A 24,030-nucleotide genomic window follows, 5' to 3' on the forward strand; every position below is an offset into this window, starting at 1 on the left:
TCCCTAGATATTCTAAAATATAATGTTAGACCAGAATAAGCTAGCAATCTGAACCACAACTTTCTGCTGCTGGCTGTGTGCCTCTAATTTTAGCAAAATTACTTTTGCTGATATGTACTTTCATGAAACGACCTTCTAGCTGATTTTGAAGGGCACTGTAATTCATTCAACAAACATCTGAATGCTTATTTTGAACTGCTATGAAATTCAAAGTTTCTCCTCTTTCTGAGGATCTTCAGGATAAATGTCTGTCTGATCTTAAGACCAACAACAGTTGTAATTCACCTGAACAACTAGGTTCTTTTTATTCAACAGCAGTGTAAAGGTTTTCTTTTCTTCTTAAAGTTGGCTGCTAGAAGGCTTACTGTGCTATTTGTGGACCACCAGTAATAAAGGTGTTGGCCAGTATGGTTTGCATTTTTAGAATTATTTTTGGCTCTCTGTCTCCACCCATGCTTTTTCTTTTCTTTGGCCCCTTTTTAATTTACCTTATCTCATCAAAAGTTGGAAAACTCTAGCAAATGGCCTGAAAGCCTTTTGAACAGGGCAGAGCAAAAATAAACAATTGCAGGAAGCAAAATGGAGCTGAGAACGTATTTGCTGAGTTATACTTGTTCATTTCATTTGAATTTTGAAAACAGAGTACACTGTGAGTACTGGAGAAGACAGGCAAATTGGGATTTTTTATCTTAATATTTTAATAATAACATGTTTTTTAATCATTCTACTATCAGAAGCAGGTGCAATGAAGAGAGGAATTCAGTTGGTCAGAGAAAACTACATGGCTGAGTTGGACTTAAGCTTGATGTGTGTTTCTAGAAAACTCAAGTGTTTTTTTTAAATAAATGGAACATTTTAAAAAGGGCTGATGAAACTTAAGTATATCAAGGAACTTGTCCATAGACATTACAATGTACATAATCATTCCCTAATAAATTCAGATTTCTGTATATGATTTTCAAAAAGATTTTATTTATTTATTTGCCAGAGAGAAAGACAGTGAGAGAGGGAATATAAGAAGGGGGAATGGGAGAGGGAAAAGTAGGTTTCCTGCCAAGCAGGGAGCCTGATGTGCGGCTCAATCCCAGGATCTTGGGATCATGACCAGAGCTGAAGGCAGATGCTTAACAAACTGAGCCACCCAGGTGCCCCAGTATATGATGTTTTCTGAAGGTCGGAGAGATTATGAGGTGGCAATAAGAGCAGTTCAAAAGGTAACACATCAAATGCCACAGCACTGTGTGATCAACACCTGTCATGACACTGTGGACCACAATGGAATTTGTTTCTATTAACCCGGTCTGACTCTACAGTGATACACATTTAGTGTGAAGGCCAACACAATCATAGAAAGTGCTTTTCTTTTTTTTCTTTTCTTTTTTTAAAGATTTTTATTTATTTGAGAGACAGAGATCACAAGAAGGCAGAGAGGCAGGTAGAGAGAGGGGGGGAAGCAGGCTCTCTGCTGAGCAGAGAGCCCGATGTGGGGCTCGATTCCAGAATCATGGAATCATGACCTGAGCCGAAGGCAGAGGCTTTAACCCACTGCGCCACACAGGCGCCCCCAGAAAGTGTTTTTCTTAATACTCTTTGCAGTCTCACTAACTTGACAACATTGTCTTCCTAGAGTAGGTCTGGGTATAAGAAAATAAATTGCCTTTGCCATTAAAGAAAGCACAGGTAAGTGCTTGTCCTAGGAAAAAGGTAGTAATTACCCTACAGTTACAGAAGTTCTGTTCTTCCTTCATACAGTAACTTTATATAGGGATTATAGATAAATATATATTAAATAATTATCTTCCTAGAGAGATAGGATATAAAATATGTCTTCCTTTGGATTTTCTTTTAGATCTATTTCAAACCTGTTATTTCTGTGGCTGTGATTCCTGATGAAACAGAACTTAAATATCTTGCCACTAATGAGCTGTGGTTGGAAGTTTATTCTGTTTCTCTGTTAGTGCTCTTCTGTAGTTTGTCATAGTTTGTCAAACTCTTCAGGGACATACTGATTAAATGAGTAATTATGATATATTTTTTCCTGAGCAAGTGGAAAGACTAAGGAGATACAGGTGTCAGTTTAAGTAATACAGGAAATCTAGCAAAGCTCAGCCAAGGGATGGCAAACATAAGGGTTCCTAAACTGAGGATTGGCTTTGGCTTTTAGAATCTAGTTTTACACAGAATAGTTTTTCCTTCTGTACTTAAAAACATGAAAGCCTGGTAAGAAATAACCCATACAATTCACAAATCTTTTATCCTATATTTTATGATATTCCCCATGTCTTCACAGCTCTGAGTAAAAATGTGATCATTTGAATGAGTAAATAATATAGTCTTATGGTCTCAGAGGAGATATGAACATATCTGGTTGGGTAGTGGGGGAAGGGGAATAATACAAACTGTTCTATTCAAATTCAGGAATGTTTTTTGTGCATGGAGGATAGCATGAAAAGTGAATCATGAAACTAATGGAGAAAATTTCAGTAGCAGGTGGTGGTAAACCAAGAATAAAGACTGGGGGGCACCGGGGTGGCTCAGTTGGTCAATCATCTGCCTTTGGCTCAGGTCATGACCCCACAGAGCCTTGCATTGGGCTCCCTGCTCTGCGGGATTCTGCTTCTCCCTCTCCCTCTCCCCCTCTCCACTGCTTCTGTTTGTGTACTCTCTCTCTCTCTTTAGCATGCTCTCTCTCAAATAAAATCTTAAAAAAAAAAAAAAAAAAGACTGGAGGGGAATTTTTTTTCTTTTTAGCAAAAGAGAAAAACTTTGAGAACTTCAGGAGAGTTTCAAATAGATCTGTAAAGGATAAACAACATATCAACAAATGGGCCCTGAAAATGCTACCAGCAATTAAGAACTAACAACTTAGAAAGTCAGGAAAGAGTCTGCACAAAGTGTGTCACACAGGCCACTTGAACAGGCTCGGGTGTTAGGTTCCCATCCAAAGCCTAGTGAAGCAATCTTTCCCTGGTGATTTTTATGCACAATAAGGCCTGAAGACCACAGCTGAAGGAAAAAAAAAATCACAAAAAAGAGGTTTATAAGAAAGCTTCTCATTCCTTCTGAGTTTACTACCAGATCAATTTATTTGGTTCAGATTTGAAATTGTTACTATTCTCAATAGTTGGCAGTAGTAAAGTACTTAAATCCCAGCTTCGTCACTTATTACACTTGACCACTTAAACATTTCTGGGCCCAGTGTCCTCACCTGTAAAATGGGAATAACAATATGTATTTTATTGAATTAATATAAGGATTAAATGAGACTTTATGTAAAGCACTTAGCACCATACCTGTCACATAAATGCTGAGCAAACTATTAGCTGTTTTCTTCATCTTTGTCACATTTTAAAATTCAGTTAATATCACAGTAAAAAGATTATGAGAGCCAACAAAAATCATACATCTCCACCCAACCTCCTCACAGTAAGTAACAAAAGTCAACTCACAACAATTATAAAGCATCTCAACTGCAGAAAACCCAAACAGTAGGAATCAGACAGCATGTAGACTGGGAAGCAGGGTACACACAGGCTTTGCCTCAATGAACTCTCTGTAAATATTTTCATCAAGGAATCTATGTACAAAGAAGTCACAGGCCAGTTCTTCATCCAGCTATCCGACGTTTATGTGAAAGCAAGAATTAAGGAAATTACTTTGCTACTAGTTTTACCTCAATGATGACTTCAATTTTCACTTCTGTTATCACAAAGAGGTATTTTTGAGAAAAGAAATACATAAAACCCTACATGATCCTAGTCAATGAGTAAAAAGAATCTATCAGGTTGAACTACATAAAACTGCCAATATTTGACAAGTTTTGACCTACCAAAACAGTAATTGCAGTATCCCTTGTTTACTTTCTTTCAGAAAGAAAAAGATGTGAAAGCACTACTAAATTTGGTAAAGTACTACTAAAACATACTTCCAACTTCCTCTGGAAACCGTAAAGAGAGATACCGTTATTAAGTCAGAATAAATGACACTACTATTATTATAAATCATAGTAATACTCATTAATTAATCAAATTAACAACCGTCCAGATAGGGGTCTACAGAGGTTAAATTTCTTGTCCTAAATTAAAGAGAAGGAAGAGAACAGAACCGACATCAGTCTCTTGATAAATCGTATCTGCTTTGTAATATTTGTGTTTCCACGAAAAGTCTGCTTTTTTTTTATAGAGCTTTCCATCTCAGAAATGGCATCATTACTGGATCCAGTTGTTTCGGCCATAAACCTTGGAGTCTTCCTTGACTCCTCTCTCACACATACTATCCATTCTATCAGCCGTCTTGTCCCAAATCCACTGACATTTCACTCTACTACTATTAACCCAGTTAAAGCCATCATGATTTCTTGCCTGTACGAGGGCAACACACTCCCAGTTTCCCTTATTTCATGTTTCCCTCTTATCCAAAAAGCTATTTCTCATACAGAACCCACAACAATCTTTCTAAAACACAAACCAGATTATGTCACTTCCTGCTCTCAACCCTCTGTTGTAGGCCAATTTTTCCAACTGCACATGGAACATTTTCTAGGACAGATCATATGTTAGGCTATAAAATGAGCCTCAATAAATTTAAAAAGACTGAAATCATAATGTCTCTGGCCACAGTGGAATTGAATTAGGCTCTTAAAATTCCTTTCAGAGAGAATTCTGAAATATTTCCAAATAGTAGGAAAGTAAGCAACACACTTATAAATCACCCGAGAAGAAAAAATCACCAGGGAAGTTAGAAAGTATCTTGAATGGAATGAAACAAAACACAACATAAAAAAATGTCTGGGATGCAGTTAAAGCAATGTTTAGAGAGAAATCTGCAGCTCTAATTGCCTATGTGAAAAAGAAGAAAGGTTTCAAATCAGTAACTTCAGCTTCTTTAAGGAACTAGGAAAAGCAGCACAAACTAAAGCCACAGCAAGCTGATGGAAGGAATAATAAAAATTAAAGTGGAGATCAATTAAATCAGAAAATAGAAAAAAAAAAAAGAAGAAAAAATAATGAAACCAAAACCTGTTTCTTTGATAAGATCAACAAAATTGATAAGCCTTTAGCTAGAGTGATCAAGGAAAAAAAAAGACTAAAGATACAAATGACTACGATAAAAAATTAAAAGAACATCACTCACTACTGATCAATAAAAATTAAATGAATTATACATGAACAATATGAACAAATTGATGTCAACAAATGAAATCATTTAGAAAAGATGCACAAATCCTAGAAAGACACAAATTACCAAAACCAACTCAAAAAGAAACAGAAAATCTAAGTAGACTTAGAAGAAGAAATAAAATTGGTAATTAAAAATCTTTCCACATTCAACCATAAGAGAACTGGAGTGGTTATACTAACATCAGATAATATAGGACTTTCATGACAAAAATTATTTCTAAAAAGTGACATTTTATCTCAATCTATTAGGAAAATATAAAAATCATAAACAAACAGAAAGTGAAAAGACAAAGCCATCGGTAGGAGAAACTCTCTGCAAGCATTTATCTGATAAAGGACTTGGACCCATAATATATAAAAAGAATTCTCAGAACAATAATAAGAAGGTGATACAATTTTAAAATGGATAAAAGATATGAATAGACACTTCACTAAAGAAGACACACATATGGTAAATAAGCACATGAAAAGAAGGTCAACACATCATTAGTCCCTAAGGAAATGCAAATCAAAACCACAGTGAGATACCACCTCCTATTCACCAAAACAGAATACAGTATCTATAATCAAAAGACAGATAATAACAGAAATCAGAATCCTCATACATTGCCAGTAGGAATGTAAAATGATGGCAGCTGCTTTGAAAAACAGTGGCAGTTTCTCAAAATGTTAAAAGTTGCCAATATGACCAAGCAATTCCAGTCCTAGGTATCTACTCAAAAGAAATGAAAACTTATGTCCCCACACAAACTTATACACGAATGTTCACAGCTGCCCAAATGTAGAAACAACCTAAATATCTATCAACTGATGCATGGTTAAACAAGATACTGGGCAATAAAAAGGAATGAAGTACTGACACATGCTACAACATGAATAAACTTTAAGAACATTAAGTGAAAGAGCCAGGCACAAAAGGCCATGTATTGCAGATTCTACTTAAATGTAAATTTCCAGAATAGGCAAATCTATATAGAGACAAAAAACAGATTAGTGGTTGCCTAGAACAAGGGATAAGGCAAAGGGGAATGACTGCTAATGGATACAAGGCTTCCTCTGGGATGATAAAATTGTTCTACAATTGGTAACAGTTGCACAATTTTGTAAATACTAAAATTGTAAATACTAAAATTGCACACTTTACATAGGAGAATTTTATCTATGTATAGATATGCATAAAGCTATTTAAAAAAACATCCTACTAGGGACACCTGGGTGGCTCAGTGGGTTAAGCCTCTGCCTTTGGCTCAGGTCATGATCCCAGGGTCTTGGAATCGAGCCCCACATCAGGCTCTCTGCTCTGCAGGGAAACTGCTTTCTCCTCTCTCTCTCTCTGCCTGCCTCTCAGCCTACCTGTGATCTCTGTCTGTCAAATAAGTAAATAAAATCTTAAAAAAAAAAAAAAAAACACAAAAAACCCTACTAATACTTAAAAAAAAGAAAAAGGAATAAAGTAGTGAACCAAGTAGGAAAAAAACAAAACCAAAAAAAGGTTCCCACAAACGAAAGCCCGGCCTTAGGTAAACTCTAACAAATATTTAAAGAAGAAATAATACAATTCTTTTTTTTTTTAATAAAAGATTTTATTTATTTATTTGACAGAGAGAGAGATCACAAATAGGGAGAGAGACAGACAGAGAGAGAGAGATGAGGAGAAGCAGGCTCCCTGCTGAGCAGAGAGCCCCATGCGGGACTCGATCCCAGGCCCCTGGGATCATGACCCGAGCTGAAGGTAGAGGCTTAACCCACCGAGCCACCCAGGCGCCCCAGAAATAATACAATTCTAACACAATCTTTTCAGGAAAATAAAAGAGGAAACACTTCCCAACTCATTCAATGAAGTCAGTATTATCTAGGTACCAAAATCATAAGAAGATGGATAACAAGAACAGAACAGACCAATATCCCTCATGAATATAGACACAAAAGTCTTTAACAAAATATGAGCAACGTTTAAAAGGGTATATAATCATAAGCTGAGATTTACCCCAGGAATACAAAGTTGGTTCAACATTAAAAAATTAATATACTGTATTAATAGAACAATGCATAAAAGCCACATGACTATCTCAGTAAAAGCATGAAAATACATGACAAAACCCATTCATGATAAGAACTCTCCACAAACTAGACAAAGGAAGAAATTTCCTCACTGATAGATAAAGGCATTTATGAAAAACATACGGGTAACACTGCACTTACTGGTGAACAATGAAATGCTTTCGCCTTAAGATGAGGAACAAAGCAAAGAAGGATGGAAGTGTGCTCTTCTCACTTTCTATTCAACACTGTACTGAAGGCTCTATCCTATGCAATAAGGGTGGGAAAAGGAGGAGGAGGAAAAATTAAAGGCATTCAGATTTGAAAAGAAGAAACAAAATTGTCTTTATTTGCAGACCACATTATCCTGTGTGTAGAAAAACCTAAGGAGTCTGTATACAAAAAACTATCAGCACAATAAATGAATTCATCAAGGCCAAAGGATACCAGATCAACATACAAAATCAAGCATGGTTCTACATACTCACCAATGAAAAACCCAAAAATGAAACCAAGAAGAAAATTTCATCAAATACTATATCCAAAGAGAACGAAATTCTTAGGAATATCTAAAAGAATGACATACTTAACAGAAGTACAAGCCTTGTACACAGAAAATTACAAAGCATGACTAAGAAAAAGTAAAGCTCTAAGTAAATGGAGAGATAGTTGAGGTCTCTGAACTGAAGACTCAGTTTTAGGAGAGCCACTCCCTGAAGTGATCTGCATATCCACAATACCTTCAAAATCTCAGTATACTTTTTTTGGTAGAAAATCACCAGCTAAATATAAATTTACATGGAAATACAGAAGATCTAGAATAGCAAAAATTCTTAAAAAGTACTAAGTTGTTAAGACAAGCACGATCGAATTCAACAATTATAAAAGCTACAGCAATCAAGAAAGACACTGTGGTACTGGCCTAAGGAGACATATATGGACCAAAGAACAGAAATCGGTATCCACATTTACAGTCAACTGTGTTTTCACAGTGGCACTGATGCAATTTGATGGGGAAACAGACAGACTTTTCAATAACTGGTGCCACAACAACTGGACAGCCACATTCATAAAATAAATTTACATTTTACTTCATGCCACACAGAAAAATTAACTCACAATGAATTATGGACTTAAATGAAAGCAGTAAAACTAGAAAAATTTTTTAAAGAAAACATGAGAAACTCTTTGTGCCCATGGATTAGGAAACAACTTTTCACCAAAAACACGATCCATGAAACAAAAAGTTGGTAAGATGGACTTTATTAAAATTAAAGATGCTTACACACTATGAAAGACAGTATCAAGATGATGAAAGGCAGAGATTGGGAGAAGACATCTGCAAATCCTAGGACTGAGAGAGAACTTGTATCCAGACTATTTAAAGAAATGTTACAACTCAATATAACAAAAACAACCCAATTTAAAAATGGCCAAAGATCTGAATAGACATTTCACCAAAGAAGAAAAGCATATGGCCAAGAGAGCACATGAAAAGATGCTCAACAACTTTTCAACATTCTAATCTGAATTATTAGGGAAATGCAACCAAAGCCAAAATGAGTTATCACTTCACATCCTAGTACTAAAATGGCTAGAATAAAAGAACAGTAACGTGTGCTAAAAAAGGCTCAAACTGGCTACTGAACTGTATAATTAAAAATGGTTAAAAATAGTAAATTTTACATTATATTTTATCACAATAAAAAATTTTTTACAGTCCTAATACTTAAAGAGAGAGAGAAAGAAAAAGTAGTGAACAAAGTAGGAGAAAACAAAAATCATCTTCCCACAAAGAGAAAAGCCAGGCTTTAGATGGTATTACTGGTGAGTTCTAGCATATACATAAAAAAGAAGTAACAATTTTGCATAATCTTTTCCAGGAAACAGAAGAAAACACTTCCAGACTTATTTAGTGAGGTCAATTTAAATTCCTTAAAGTATAAAAGATATAAGGTACTGGACCAGAAGTATTAAGAACTGGGTTCTAGTCCGGAGTTTGTTACCAATTGGTTGTGTAATCTTTGTCAAGTTACTCCATCTTGTTGGGCTTCAGTTCCTTCATTTGTAAAATAAAAGAGTTGAGCAGAGAATCCTTTCCATCTATATAATTTTATGGTACACCCATTACATCAATTTTGTTTAAAATCTGCCCAGTCGTATAATTGGTATTACCTTTCGGGAAAACAATATGGCAATATGTATGTAGTAAGAGCCAGTTCACACTCTCTGGCAAAGTTTTTCAACTTCTGGATATTTGTCTTAAGAAAATAATTCAACCAGTCAAAGAGCACATAAAAAGATGGTCACTTTAACAATCCACATGCCCAACAATAGTGAAATAAGACACTAACACAAAGAAATATCAACTTACTAAAACTTAGTATGAAGATTATGGAAAATATTTTTTGTTAGGTAAAAATAATCAGAAAGTAAATGATTTAAAGATGAAAATGTACATTGTATATAAATTATACACCAAAGTCATTTCTACTAATGAAAGTAGTATCAGAATTTTGAATCTACAAGATCTTGTTGTTTTTCTTTTTTTCAATGATTTTATTTATTTGACAGAGAGAGATCACAAGTAGGCAGAGAGAGAGAGGAGGAAGCAGGCTCCCTGCTTAACCCACTGAGCCACCCAGGCGCCCAAGATCTTGTTTTTAATGGCAAAGTAGATTTTGTAATGTTAATATATTATATACTCAAAGAGAAAAAAACAGAAACACATCCCAAGTATGATACAAAATATCAAGATTATGTTGATAAGGTTCTAAATTACTCTAGCTTGATTAATGCTTCCTAAGAGTGGTTATGATTCTAGGGCTCTCAGTAGAAATCTTAATCATTCAAACTTTCACCAGCTGATACTGGAATTATCAATACTATTTTACCATTCTACCCAGTTTTTGAGATTAAGCCTAGAAGTCTGATTTTATCGAGTGGTCATTCAAATACAGCTATAATACTGGGCAGTTCAAAATCCTCACACCTGGGGCACCTGGGTGGCTCAGTGGGTTGAGCCTCTGTCTTTGGCTCAGGTCATGATTTCAGGGTCCTGGGATCGAGCCCCGCATCGGGCTCTCTGCTCAGCGGGGAGTCTGCTTTCTCCTCTCTCTCTCTGCCTACTTGTGATCTCTGTCTGTCAAATACATAAATAAAGTCATTAAAAAAAAAAATCCTCACACCTGATTATTTCATTTGTCACTGTCAACCCATTCCAAGTTCTCTCTTTAAAACTTCTCAGGCAGCCTTCATTTGTAAATATATAATCCATAAAACACCTGAGTTATACAACCACTAATTTCCTCTCTCTCAAGTAAGGAGGGAGAAGAAGAAGCCTCCAGCTTCTGGATTTCCCTTAGTATTCCATTCCTAGGGCTGTCTGGTAGGACAGGGATTTCAAGAGGATCCAGTCTCAGCACTGCCAAGATTAGCAGAATACTTGGTGAAGGATCTTGGCACAATCCTAAAAATAATAGGTTAAACCGTATGAAATAATTTCTGCAGGTCAAAAGAATAGACCATCAGTAACTGCATATGGCTCAACCAATGTCAATCCCTCTATATTAAGGAAAACTTTCTGCCCCCTTTCAAACTCTGTAGAATCACTACCAAGGATTCTCTCATTGATCTTTTCAATGAATACATTTATGTGAGTCATTATTTCTAGAACCAGAATTAAAGCAATTTTAAATTTTAATTTTTAAGCAATTTTTACATGTTTGGATTAAAATATTTTAACAGCAGCCAACCAAAGAATAAATATCAGAATTCTCCCACTCTAACTCAATTCTTGTTAGTCATGTTTCTATTCACAGAGCAGTAAGTTTTCACACTTTCAAAGCAAGGCTTCTTCTAGCTCCAACTGAAATCCATACATATTGAGAGCAACTCACCTGAAACTACCATAGACTATAAGCAGAATTGAAATCAGAAATGTAGACACTTGACTGGAATCCACCAGGGAATAGGCCCTAGAGAAATAAAGAGGGAAAAAAAATTAGATCACATGCTACAAGCCCTCATGGAGTTTACAGTCTGGTGGAGTTGGATCCCACTAAGCTTCATTATTGTCTTTAAGTTAAAAAATAAAATAAAATGTAAATAAAATAAAATAAAAAAATAAAATGTAAATTAGCATGAACAAACAGCATAATTAAAATGAGGTCTGCTAGTTTAATATAAAGAATACATGTGTAGATTCGCAGCTATCATTAGTTAACACTCTCAGGATGTTAAATGATATAATGTAAAAATCCCACCTCTGTATACCACATATGCCTACAACATCCACTCCCAATTTAAGAAGTACCAAAATATATACCATCACTGTGCCAAAGATAAAAAGTCTCAGTGATTAAACTGTTAACAGTTTACACTTGAACTGTTAATAGTATTTTACTGCTTTCCCTCAGTGATGAGGTGAAGCCTGTATCTCTTCTATTTCCATTTTTTAATTGCCCACTGGGTTCTCCCCATCCAGGTGTCCTACAGGCGTTCTTCCCAGACAACAAGGTCCAAAATTAAAGTCAGTATACTTCCCTTCATACTTGATCCTCTTAAGGAATGGAATTACAATTCCCTCAGTTCAAAGCTAGAAGTTGGCTGCATTCTTGACACCCCATTCTCTTTACACATTAACAACATCAGCAAATCTTGCAACTGCCACATCCCCAACCATCCCACTTCTCTAAATCCTACTGGCCAATTCTTCAGCTCTCTTCTAGGGCTTGACCAACAAAATTCTTGTGTATAAGCCTGTCTCCAGGAGTTAACCCTTCACACTAATCATTTTTGTTCACGATTTTCCTAAAACAAATTTCTCATTTTTTTTTCATTCACCAAATATTTGATGATGCCTCTATGCTGGTACTCTGCTATTGACTGGGGACACAGTAACAAACAAGACTGTCTCGGTCCCATACTGAATGTTCTAAAGGAATGAAAAAATTAAACTCCGTTCTCTCCAAAGGAATGAAAACAAAAAGTTTAAAACAAGTAAATATCATCATAAAAAATGTTGTAAAGGGGAGAGAGACAAGTACAAGGTCCTCTGAGAATATATAATAGGTGGGTCCTACTGAAAAAACGGGGGTGAGGGACTTTCCTTAGGGTAACAGATGAACAATGAGATAAAAGACACAGTAATGGACTTGGTAATTGTTTTTAAGAGTTAAGAGCATTCCCATCTTTCTGGGGAGCAGATGCTGAATGGCTGTACCATTAAGCAAAAAAGGCAACATACAGAAGCAAATTCCTTGTATGTTGGGTTTTGGATCGTTGAGTCGACAGGTGGGTATGTGGGTCTAGAGCTCAGAAGCAGCTTTAGGACAAAGATATATATTGGGAGCTCATCACCTTCAACATGTTAATTGAAACCATAGGTGTGCATGAGACTGCGCAGCAGCAGTAAGAGGACCCAGGAGGAAAGCCTGAGAAACTTCTATAAAATATAAAGGTCAAAAAGGAGAAGCTGGAAAACACAAAGAAATACCTCCCAAAATGAACGAGAAAAAAGAAGAAAACCCAGAAAACCCAGGATAGCACAACGTGATGAGAGTGTTTCACAGAGGCAGCAGGATCGGATGGTGCCTGAATTTAAACCCTTGCTTTACCACTTACCAGTAGTTACTCAACCTACGTTCAGCCTCTTCACCTATAAAACGCAAATAATGGCACCTACCTTAAATAGATATTAAACAATCAAATGAGGGACACTGCATGGCTCAGCTGGTTAAGTATTTGCCTATGGCTCAGGTTCTGATCCTTGAGTCCTGGAATCAAGCCTCACATCAGGCTCACATCTAACCTGCTTCTCCTTCTGCCGCTCCCCCTTGAGACAATTCCTACGAAGAGCTGAACAGCTGAACTAACAATCACTGTTAGTGTTAGGAGGGAGAGGTCACCTGTGCTGAAGGCTGAGGAGATAGCAAGTAAGATAAAAACTGGTATCCACTGGATTTATTTACCATCTAAGTCACCTATGACCTTAACAAGAACACTTTATGGAGTGCCTGGGTGGCTCAGTGGGTTAAAACCTCTGCCTTCGGCTCAGATCATGAACCTGGGGTCCTTGGATGGAGGCCCCACGTCAGGGAGCCTGCTTCCCGCCCACCCCCCTCTGCCTGCTGCTCCGCCTACTTGTGATCTCTGTCTGTCAACTAAATAAATAAAATCTTAAAAAAAATAAACCAAACAAGAACATTTTAAGGCATGGCAGTGATGGAGTCAGGTTGGAACTGGCTGAGAATGATAATCAAGCAAATGGACATCTTTTTTGAAAGGCACAAAGAAGGGAACAGCAGTAGGAGGGGAAGGTAAGGATTAGGGAGGCCTGGAAAAAATTTGTTTTAAAGATTTACTTATTTGAGAGAGAGATACCCCATGCATGTGCAGGGGGTGGGAGGGAAAGAGGGAGAGTCTTTTTTTTTTTTTTTTTAAGATTTTATTTATTTATTTGACAGAGAGAGATCACAAGCAGGCAGAGAGGCAGGCAGAGAGAGAGAGGAGGAAGCAGGCTCCCTGCTGAGCAGAGAGCCCGATGCAGGACTCTGAGATCATGACCCGAGCCGAAGGCGAAGGCAGCGGCTTAACCCACTGAGCCACCCAGGCGCCCCAAGAGGGAGAGTCTTAAGCAGACAAGCAGACTCTTCGAGGAGGGGGCTCGATCCCACAACTGCCTGAGATCACAACCTGAACCAAAACCAGTATGACACTTAACCGACTGTGCCACCCAGGGTCCCCAGGTCTGATTTTTTTTTTTTTTAAAGATAGGAGATACTCAACATTTTGTGTAGGCTGACTGGAAATTATCCCAGTGAGAAGAGAAAAACTGGTGAATACAGAGGAGTTTTAACCTTTGTAAAAAATAGGACACACAGTGAAATTCAATGGTAGTGTCATTTTTTTTTTGATCTTCAGTTTTTAGAGGCACATACTGCAGTGACTCTGGGTGAAATGATTTAAGGTTTGCTTTAAAATGTCCGGGGGTGGGGGGGTAGGGATAGTTTTTTTTAAGGCAAAATTTTTAGTTATTGATGCTAGAATGATAGGTAGATGGGAATTCATTATAAAGCTGACCCTTGAGCAACCTAGGGGTTAGGGATGCTGAACCCCCTTCACAGTTGAAAATCATACAACTTCTGACTCCCCAGATATTTAACTGTTTCTAAACTACTGTTAACCAATAACATCAACAGTTGACTGATATTTTTTATGTTATATTACATGTTGTATTCTTATAATAAAGTTAGAGAAATGTTAAGAAAATCGTAAGAAAAGTGCATTTACAGTCCTGTAGTGTATTTACTGGAAAAAAAAATCCATGTATAAGTGGACCTATGCAGTTCAAACCCATGTTATTCAAGAGTCAATTATACTCTTCCCTCTACTTTTGTGTATTTTGAAAACTTCCACAATAAAAAGTTAAAAAAGGAAAAAAAAACATCTTTTTTTCACAGCAACATGAAAATTGGTGAGACAGTTAAAAGTGTGAGAGGCAAATGGATACAGGAACATCTGTTCTGGATCATGAGTTCTGAACCACAGCACCCCACAGCAGGCAATCACCCCTTCCTAAAATTTCAGTCAGCAGAGGAATTGGAGATGCAGGCGACAGGACAGCCACCCTAGCTGCTCTGCCAGCCTGTGTTCAGCCATGCAGCTCTGACTGGCCAATGTGTCCTCTTTCAGGCAGACAACCAGACAACATAGACAGGGCTTACCCACCACAAGACTACATTTCATATATTAGGAAAACAAATTCAATCAATGTCCCTTTATTTTAGAATTGAGTTTCTTGCTTTGACATAATCGCTTTTGTACATCTCTTAAAATTCTGAAAACAAATGACCTCTGTTTAGAAGGAACATTTTCTTTCTTTCTTTTTTCTTTTTTAAGATTTTATTTATTTATTTGACAGAGAGGGATCACAAGTAAGCAGAGAGGCAGGCAGAGAGAGGGGGTAAAGCAGGCTCCCCGCTGAGCAGAGAGCCTGATGTGGGGCTTGATCCCAGGACCCTGAGATTATGACCTAAGCCAAAGGCAGAGGGCTTAACCCACTGAGCCACCCAGGCGCCCCTAGAAGGAATATTTTCTTAAAATTAACAAATTTTTGGAAAACATCATGTAATCATATGGTACAAAAATCAAAACTACATATATCAAAAGGGACACACCAGTAAGTCCCATTCCCATCTAGTTTCCCCCAGCTCCTCTTTGGATAACCACTTTAGTTTCTTGTAGAGCCTTCTAGAATATATAATATAAACACATTATTTCTCACCATTTCTTACACAAAAGCCAAGACTCTGTACTTCCCCATCCTCCTTTTACAATATAACGTACAGATCTTCCTATATGTTAGTATGTGCGGATTTTCTCTTTTTTGTTTTCTTTAAGCTGCATAGTATTCTATTGTGTGGATACACTGAAACACAGTTTTTTGTTTGTTTGTTTTTAAACAAATCCCTTTTAGATAGACACTGGTTGTTTCCAAAAATTCTGTTAACCACACTTCTACCCCCCCCCAAAAAAACGGCGGAGTAAATTATATCTGCAATGCACACATGAAATGACACATCTGTTTAGAACAAAGGTTTTAAAAGTGAGACTGCCTATCACAGAGGAAATACACATGCAATTTGATAGATACTGCCAAACTGCCCTCCAGAGACATTGCATCATTTTGCATTCTCACCAGCAACAGATTAGAGTTCTTCTTTCCAAAGCCTTGTCAATGGTGTCTCTAATTTCAGAATTTTTACCAATCTGAAACATGAAAATTGGTATCTCAATATGGCTTTTATTTGCATTAATTTCCTGATGTAATTAAAATTTTAAAAATTGATTAAAAGTGAGCTTAAGCAGCTTTTCACATGATTAAAGGCTAGTAGGCATTTTTTTAATTTAAAAATTTTTCCAGATTCCAAGGCTATAAAAAACAAAGGCATACTTTTTTAAATTTTTATTTATTTATTTATTTATTTATTTAAGGCATACTTTTTTTTAAAGGATCCTTTCTTTTGCTGTTTTTTTTTCTTTTTTAAAGCTTTTATTTATTTATTTGACAGAGATCACAAGTAGGCAGAGAGGCAGGCGGAGAGAGGGGAGGGGGGAAGCAGGTTCCCTGATGAGCAGAGAGCCCATTGTGGGGCTTCATCCCAGGACCCTGGGATCATCAAGGAAGAGGCTTTAACCCACTGAGCCACCCAGGCACCCCCTTTTTTGCTGGTGTTTTACTTGGATTGGATGCCTTGGTTTTTTTATACCCTTTGTATTCTGAAGCCTCATCACCAAAAAGGTATATTAAAGTCTAAACTTCCCAAACTCAGCATCTTTTTTTTTTCTTAAGATTTTTACTTATTTACTTGACAGAGAGAGAGAGATCACAGTAGGCAGATAGGCAAGAGGGGGGTGGGGGGAGAGTAGACTCCCTGCTGAGCAGAGAGCCCGATGTGGGGCTCGATCCCAGGACCCTGAGATCATGATCTGAGCTGAAGGCAGAGGCTTACCCACTGAGCACCGAGGCACCCCTCAAACTCAGTATCTTAAGATCTCATACCATTGTTTATTCCTTTTGCTACATCTCTCCAATCAGTGGAGACTCTCCAAAGACTCATCAGTTAAGATTTCTAAAAGTTTGGGGATGAACTGTTACTAAACCAGCTCTTTATCTTCCACAGATCCTTTGGACTATGCTCTTGTCTTTGTGGCTGACCATCTTGTAGTCACCAACGTTCTTCAGTCTTTTTCAAGGCAAAGGTCTGACCATGTGCAAAATGCCTTCTAAAGAGGCTGACCAGGGCTACCAGCCAATAAGCACGTTACCCACTGTAGAACTAAATGCACAGCTTCAGAAAATGGCTTTGTCTAGACTGAACAGTTTTATTTTTCCAATCTATACAAGAAAATCTGGTGAAAGCTGGCTCCTGATATATCCATGGTATTTTGTAATTTATAATAACACTTAAAAAAGTTATCACACTGCAAACTGTACCAATTATCACATAATTAGAAGTTATAAATTATTTCATGGGGTTATTTGAAATGTCATATATTTTCAACTCTACCATTATGGAAGTTTTACAAAAGCTTTTTAACACAAAGAACTTATACAGAGTACAGTTTAAAATTATTTTTGGCCAAATTGCATTTTAAAAACAGTAGTGATTTTCTTTTTAAAAAATTGCCAAAATGGGGCACATCTGGGTGGCTCAGTCAGCTGAGATTCCGAAACTTTATTTCAGCTCAGTCGTGATCTCGGGGTCATTGAGACAGCCCCATTGAGACAGTTCTATGCTGAGGTCAGAGTCTGTCCCTCTCCCTCTGCTCCTTCCCCTGTTCAAGCTGCACACTCAGATAAATAAGCAAAAATATATTTTTAAAAAATTACAAAAACAATTCATGTTCATTGTAACAAATAAGTTAAGAAGCAAAAATACAACCGTCTCCACCCTCCTCCTCCTTTGCACTCCCATTCCCTATGAGCAGACACTGTTTACAATCTGGTGTGTGCATCCTTCTCCATAAATTGCAAAATATATACACAGCCATAAAATCGGGACACACACACATTCTTCTACAACCTACTTTTTCTGAAAACTCAACTATGTACCAGGAACTGTTCTTTTCTACTGCCTTACCTTATTGGTCTTTGGGTATAAAATTAAGACATGGAAAACCTGACAATTTAGAAAGCATTCTTCTTTTCCTTTTCCTTCACAGCTTTTAACCACATACACACCATCTAAACATTCTTATTTCTGAGGTATTAACAATGGCAGGATCTCCCAATGCTTCACACTTTTTCATCTCACTTGACTTTCTATATTAGGAGGGTAGACTGTTGTTTCTAACCTCAACAAAAACAAATGGATGCCTGTGCCTGTGTTGCTCTTTTTTGTCAATTTAAGATTTAGTGAAGACAGGAACGTTTCTATTGTCCTTTTTTCAAAGGCAAAAACCATGGAAAGGCAAACAGTTAAAGATAACATCCATGTCCTGACACCGAAGAGTCAAATCTCCTGTGGAAAACAGGAGGAAACACTGTATCTTGTGCTTTGATAGATGCACTCTAATGACTCCTGCCAGCCTAGAGGTTATTGAAAACATTGATATTATACATAATATTACATTTCAAATGTGTATTTTTGGACAATAACATCTGCTTATGAAATGTGAACATGCTAGCACACTTCGTCACGGACATTGAACATGTTAGCACATTCTGCTATTCTAAAAACTTCACGATGAAGTTTTTCTCTTTTCACATTTACCAGAAAACCTTCTGCCACTTACATTCTCTACGTTTAGGGACTTCTTCGCATAGATGCATTATGTTTTATGAATCACTTACATTTATTTCACTAGAGATTGCCCATGTCAAGTTTAAGTAGCAATATGTACACTTTACTATTAAGTCTTTAAAAATCCCTGAGGACAAAATAACTATTCAGCTGATGATAAGCCTAGAATGTAGTTAGAAACATAAGTTCTCCCCCTCACACCAGCTGTCTTACCAAACAGTCTGCTGGGTCATGTTGTATCTTAATCAATACAAAGAAGTAATGACAAAAATAGCAAATGTAAAGACTGAATGGAACATGAACTCAAATACCAAACTGCACTGTCCAATATAGCAGCCACTGGCACTAAAACGGCCACTAGACACATGTGGTTATTTAAATTTAATTAAAAATTTGGCTCATCGGTTATACTAGTTGAATTTCAAGTGTCCAATAGCTGGTGGCTACTGTACTGAATGGCCAGGTAACATTTCCACCAAAGGAGAAAGCTCTCATGACTGCCCTGACATACACTTGTATAGGAAGAGGCCCATATTTTACTTCAAAACTGGGCTTCTGGCGCTTTCTTGGTGGTTAAGAGCAACATCTGACATTTTACTGAGTGCTTAATTCTCACAACCATTCTGTGAGGTTAGGTCCTACGTGTCCACAACTCCTTAGCCAAAACAATACTTTGTGAACAGATGTGCTGCAGAATTCAAATTTTTTGGATCTTCCACAGAAAACACCCTCACTTGGGTCTAGTACAGTACCTCATAATCAAATATTAATGTTTCTGTAGTGAAACATGAATAACCAAAGTAAGATAAATGAAGATTAGAAACTGCTTCATATCAGCTTAGGTCAGGTTTTGCTTCCAAAAGAATTACAGAAAAACTCTGGGTTTTCAGAACTTGGGGTTTGGGAATTGTGGACCTGTGTGATGATCACCATTTTGAGGTGAGGAGCCAGGTGCAGTTCTGAACACATGCAGCCTTACTCCAGACTCTCCCAAACTGACTTGATCATCTGATGACAACGTTGGGAGTCAGGAAGCTCCAGTTTCTTTCTATTTTTAATTACACTGTAACTAGCCATGTGATCTTTCCTGGGCAAGGCTTTACATCTTCCTGGTCTCTATAAAATCCTCCTTTGTCCTCAATAAACTTGAAGGCCCAACTAGTTTTTATTTTTAAGATTCTAGGTTTTTAGGGGTGCCTGGGTGGCCCAGTGGGTTAAAGCCTCTGCCTTCAGCTCAGGTCACGATCCCAGGGTCCTGGGATTGAGCCCCGCATCTGGCTCTCTGCTCAGCGGGGAGCCTGCTTCCTCCTCTCTCTGTCTCTGCCTGTTTCTCTGCCTACTTGTCTGTCAAATATGTAAATAAAATCTTAAAAAAAAAAAAAAAAGATTCCAGGTTTTTATATTGTGTTTTTCTTCCAAAAATTTTAAGTCCTGGGCGCCTGGGTGGCTCAGTGGGTTAAGCCCCTGCCTTCGGCTCGGGTCATGATCTCAGGGTCCTGGGATCGAGTCCCGCATCGGGCTCTCTGCTCAGCAGAGAGCCTGCTTCTCTCTCTCTCTCTGCCTGCCTCTCCACCTACTTGTGATTTCTCTCTGTCAAATAAATAAATAAAATCTTTAAAAAAAAAAAAAATTTTAAGTCCTTCCAAAAATATCCATTTATGTTTGGCTGATCGCTGGCATGTTATAGGTAAATCAGTACTGTTTTCAGGCAACTGAAAATTGATATTTATTTTTAGTATGGTTGACACAATATTAAATTAGTTTCAGGCATACAACATAGTGATTCGCCAAGTTTACACATTATGCTATGTTCACCACAAGCTACCATACAATTGTTACATACAACTATTATAATATCATTGCTTATATTTCTTGTGCTGTGCCTTTTATTTCTGTGACTTATTAATTCCATAACTGGTTGGTTTAATCAACCCAGGGAAAATCCTTCTGAGTCACTTTCTAAAAAAACTGGCCAGCTCTAGGGTCTAACCCACGGCTCTTTTGTTCCTTTGTCAAACAGATTGTTCGATAAAGGTTTTCACTGCTGATAATGATGGGAGAAGAGTGTCGGGTCCATACCTCTTTCTTCTCTTCTCTTGGTCCACAAAAAGCAGTGAAGAAAGAATTGCCACCACTTCAGAAGTATGCAGAGATCCTAGAACTTTACAACAGAATTGGGGTCTGGGCTTTGGGGGTACAACCAGAGTACAGTAGGCAGAGAGGGAAAGACATTCCCAAGAAAATGGTAGTCTGGCCAATTCTTGGAAATCAAATCTAGGAAATCAAAGCCCTGTGATCTTCTTTATTTTATAACCTCTTCCTATCCCATACTTCAAACTCTGCCAAAGCCATCAGCAGAAATGTGTCATCTCTCAAGACCTCCTAGTGAGGTGTTTCTTCCAGAGACTTGATGCACATTAAAGACAGGAACATACTCTACACCCTGAAACAAAGGAATTCCTACTGAAATGCAAAAAGAAACTAAATACATGTATTTTAGACATGCCAAAATCAGGTTAGCCAAATGTACCACAGACAGACTTGGGAGATTGTGCCAAGTAAGGTATTAGTACAGGTTAGCTATTGAGCTATTTTATATGGTCACTATGAAAACTCCTAATTCCTTTACTACATTCCCCCAACCTTAATAGACAAAGACAAAAAGCTACTAGAAAGTTCTCTCATATACAGTAAGATTATATTCTACACCCAAAGATTTTTAGAACCATGCTGGATTTTACTTAGTAATTGTTCTACAATCAAACATCTATTTCTAGATGTTTTACCAGCAAGTTCTTATAACACATGCCAAACTGAGAAACAGAAAGTACTGTTCTATAATGTGTTCTATGTGTCAGCCTTCCAGCTATACAATGAAAGCATTCTTATCCATCCAACAAACCAAGCAACTAATATTCCAACCCGGCACAGACAGTGCCCTACACTAGCACTCTACAAACTTTCTCATCTTGAAACTATTTATACTCTTGAAGTGAAGACCCTTTAGTGTTTTTGTTCCTGTGGGTAATAACAGAAATTAAAACTGAGAAAAATTAAAAACATTTACTAACTCATTTAAATATAACAAACCATTACATAGGAGCATAATTTTTTAAAAAATTTATTTACTTTAGAGAAAGAGAGAACAGGGGGTAGGGGCAGAGAGAGAGAGAGAGAGAGAGAGAGAGAGAGTCTCAAGCAGACTTTGCCTTGAGTTGGCAGTGAGCTCAGGGCTCAACATGGGGTTTTAACTCACGACCCAGAGATCATGACCTGAGCTAAAACCAAGACTTAGAAGCTCAACCAACTGCACCACCCAAGTGTCCTGAGCACAAATTTTTTAAAAGAAAAAGAACTATTTTCCAAAACAAAAAAGAATTTAGTGAGACAAGGGGATGGCATTCTCTTACATTTCTGCGTACCTCTTTAATGGCTGGCTTAAAAGGAAGACAGCCAGACTCTTCCTTAACTGCCTCTGCATTCATTCTGTTGCCATACATTGCTTTAGTTGAATGCTTCAGAGAAGGAAATCTGGCATTACACAGATGGGTAGTAGGAAAAGGGAGGGGTATTATAATAACATTTTTAGATAAATGAGGATACTCTTCTTTGATACTACACTGAACTTCAGCAAGTGGTAATTTCTTAAAGGTTAGTTTCAAAGTGAAATCTGACACCATATCAGTGAATTTTTTTGTTATTATGTTAAAATCCAATGGATCATATGTTAAAATCCAGTGGATTATGCTATACTTTGAACGGATCCTCTACCTATGGATAATTTTTGTAACATCTACGTATTGATCATCTGGAAAATACTGGTTCATTGAGTTATGTAGCTATTCCACATGTTGTCACATTTCATTATACAGTATCTGAAAACCACATTTGTTAGTATCATTCCTCAGGCTAATGATAACATATAAATTTTCCAAAATTCTAATTTTCACTAAAAACTTCAAATTTTATCAGTGGCGAAAGTACTGTGTGTGTATGTGTTTTAAGTGACAGGCTTACTTTTATTCATTTTGCATAAACTGTCAAACATCAAAGTGTGAGTAACTCTAGTTTGTCCACTAGTCATTCTTTAAGTAAAAATAGTGTTCTAAGAAAAAAGTAGCCAGTTTGGCAAGCATCTCACTTGACTGCATAAGTGTTTTTTCAAGAAAACCCATGGTACTTTAGTATATAGCAAAGTGCTTAATGAGAACTTTCCATTTTATTATTAAAAAATGTGTTCTTGGGGCGCCTGGGTTGCTCAGTGCATTAAGCCTCTGCCTTTGGCTCAGGTCATGATCTCAGGGTCCTGGGATCGAGTCCCGCAATGGGCTCTCTGTTCAGCAGGGAGCCTGCTTCCTCCTCTCTGCATGCCTCGCTGCCTACTTGTGATCTCTCTCTGTCAAATAAATATATAAAATCTTTAAAAAATAATAAAAAATGTGTTCTCAAGGGTTTAGATTTAATAAAAGTAATTTTCACAGTTTCACCCTCAGTGAAACTGCCCTTGTTGTCTTTTTTAAACAATGTGTGCATGATGGTGAAGAATACAGTGGTTACTACCATAGTTTTTTTTTTTTTAAGATTTTATTTATTTATTTGACAGAGAGAGATCACAAGTAGGCAGAGAGGCAGGCAGAGAGAGAGAGAGAGAGGGAAGCAGGCTCCCCACTGAGCAGAGAGCCCGATTTGGGGCTAGATCCCAGGACTCCGAGATCATGACCTGAGCCGAAGGCATTGGCTTAACCCACTGAGCCACCCAGGTGCCCCAACTACCATAGTTTTGATGACACTACCTTGATTCCTGTAACAGTCCAGCAGTGGTTTTACCGATCACCACTTACCATAAGGAAAAAAAAAAAAAAACCACTTCAAAATGAAAAAGACAAAAAATTTAATGGCGTTATACAGTTTGACCCTAAAGCCCCCTGAAAGGGTCTGAGGAACCCTGAGAGATTCAAAGTTCACACTTTGAGAACTGCTGCCTTACACATTTACCCACAGCCCTGGCTATACAGACTGCTAGCATTTTTTATATGCAATTCCTTTTTTTTAAAAAGATTTTATTTATTGATTTATTTGTCAGAGAAAGAGAGAGCACAAGCAGGCAGAGTGGCAGGCAGAGGCAGAGAGAGAAGTAGGTTTCCCACTGAGCAAGGAGCCCAATGCAGGACTTGATCCCAGGACCCTGGAAACATGACCTGAGCCGAAGGCAGCAGCTTAACTGACGGAGTCACCCCGGTGCCCCAGAATGCAATGTTTTAACAAAGTGTTATGGGAGGTGCTATGGGTTGCTACATACTAAGAGTGGGCAAATTACGGCCTACTGCTATTCAGTAAACATTAGTTAAGCTCATCCATTAAATTATTGTTTATTGCTGTCTAAGTGCCTCACTGGCAGAGTTGTAAAGTTGTGACAATCTGCACATGGCTCACAAGGCCCAAAATATTTACTATCTAGTCCTACATGGAAACAGTCTGCTCACTCTTATATTACTGTTGTT

At 37.5% G+C, this 24,030-nt stretch overlaps 1 protein-coding gene across 1 annotated transcript in view; it reads right to left on the reverse strand.

Annotated features, from left to right (window-relative positions):
- The window catches only part of SPPL3 (signal peptide peptidase like 3), a 145,726-nt gene that overhangs the window by 39,999 nt on the left and 81,697 nt on the right, over positions 1-24,030 (reverse strand). Inside the window, exon 2 of the mRNA XM_045073671.1 lies at positions 11,120-11,197. Within this exon, the coding sequence (XP_044929606.1) occupies positions 11,120-11,197 (78 nt within the window). The remainder of the gene's footprint in view (positions 1-11,119; positions 11,198-24,030) is intronic.

This window comes from Mustela putorius, unplaced genomic scaffold, assembly GCF_011764305.1.
Source record: "Mustela putorius furo isolate JIRA1106 unplaced genomic scaffold, ASM1176430v1.1 tig00537248_pilon_pilon_pilon, whole genome shotgun sequence".
Classification (NCBI taxonomy): Eukaryota; Metazoa; Chordata; class Mammalia; order Carnivora; family Mustelidae; genus Mustela; species Mustela putorius.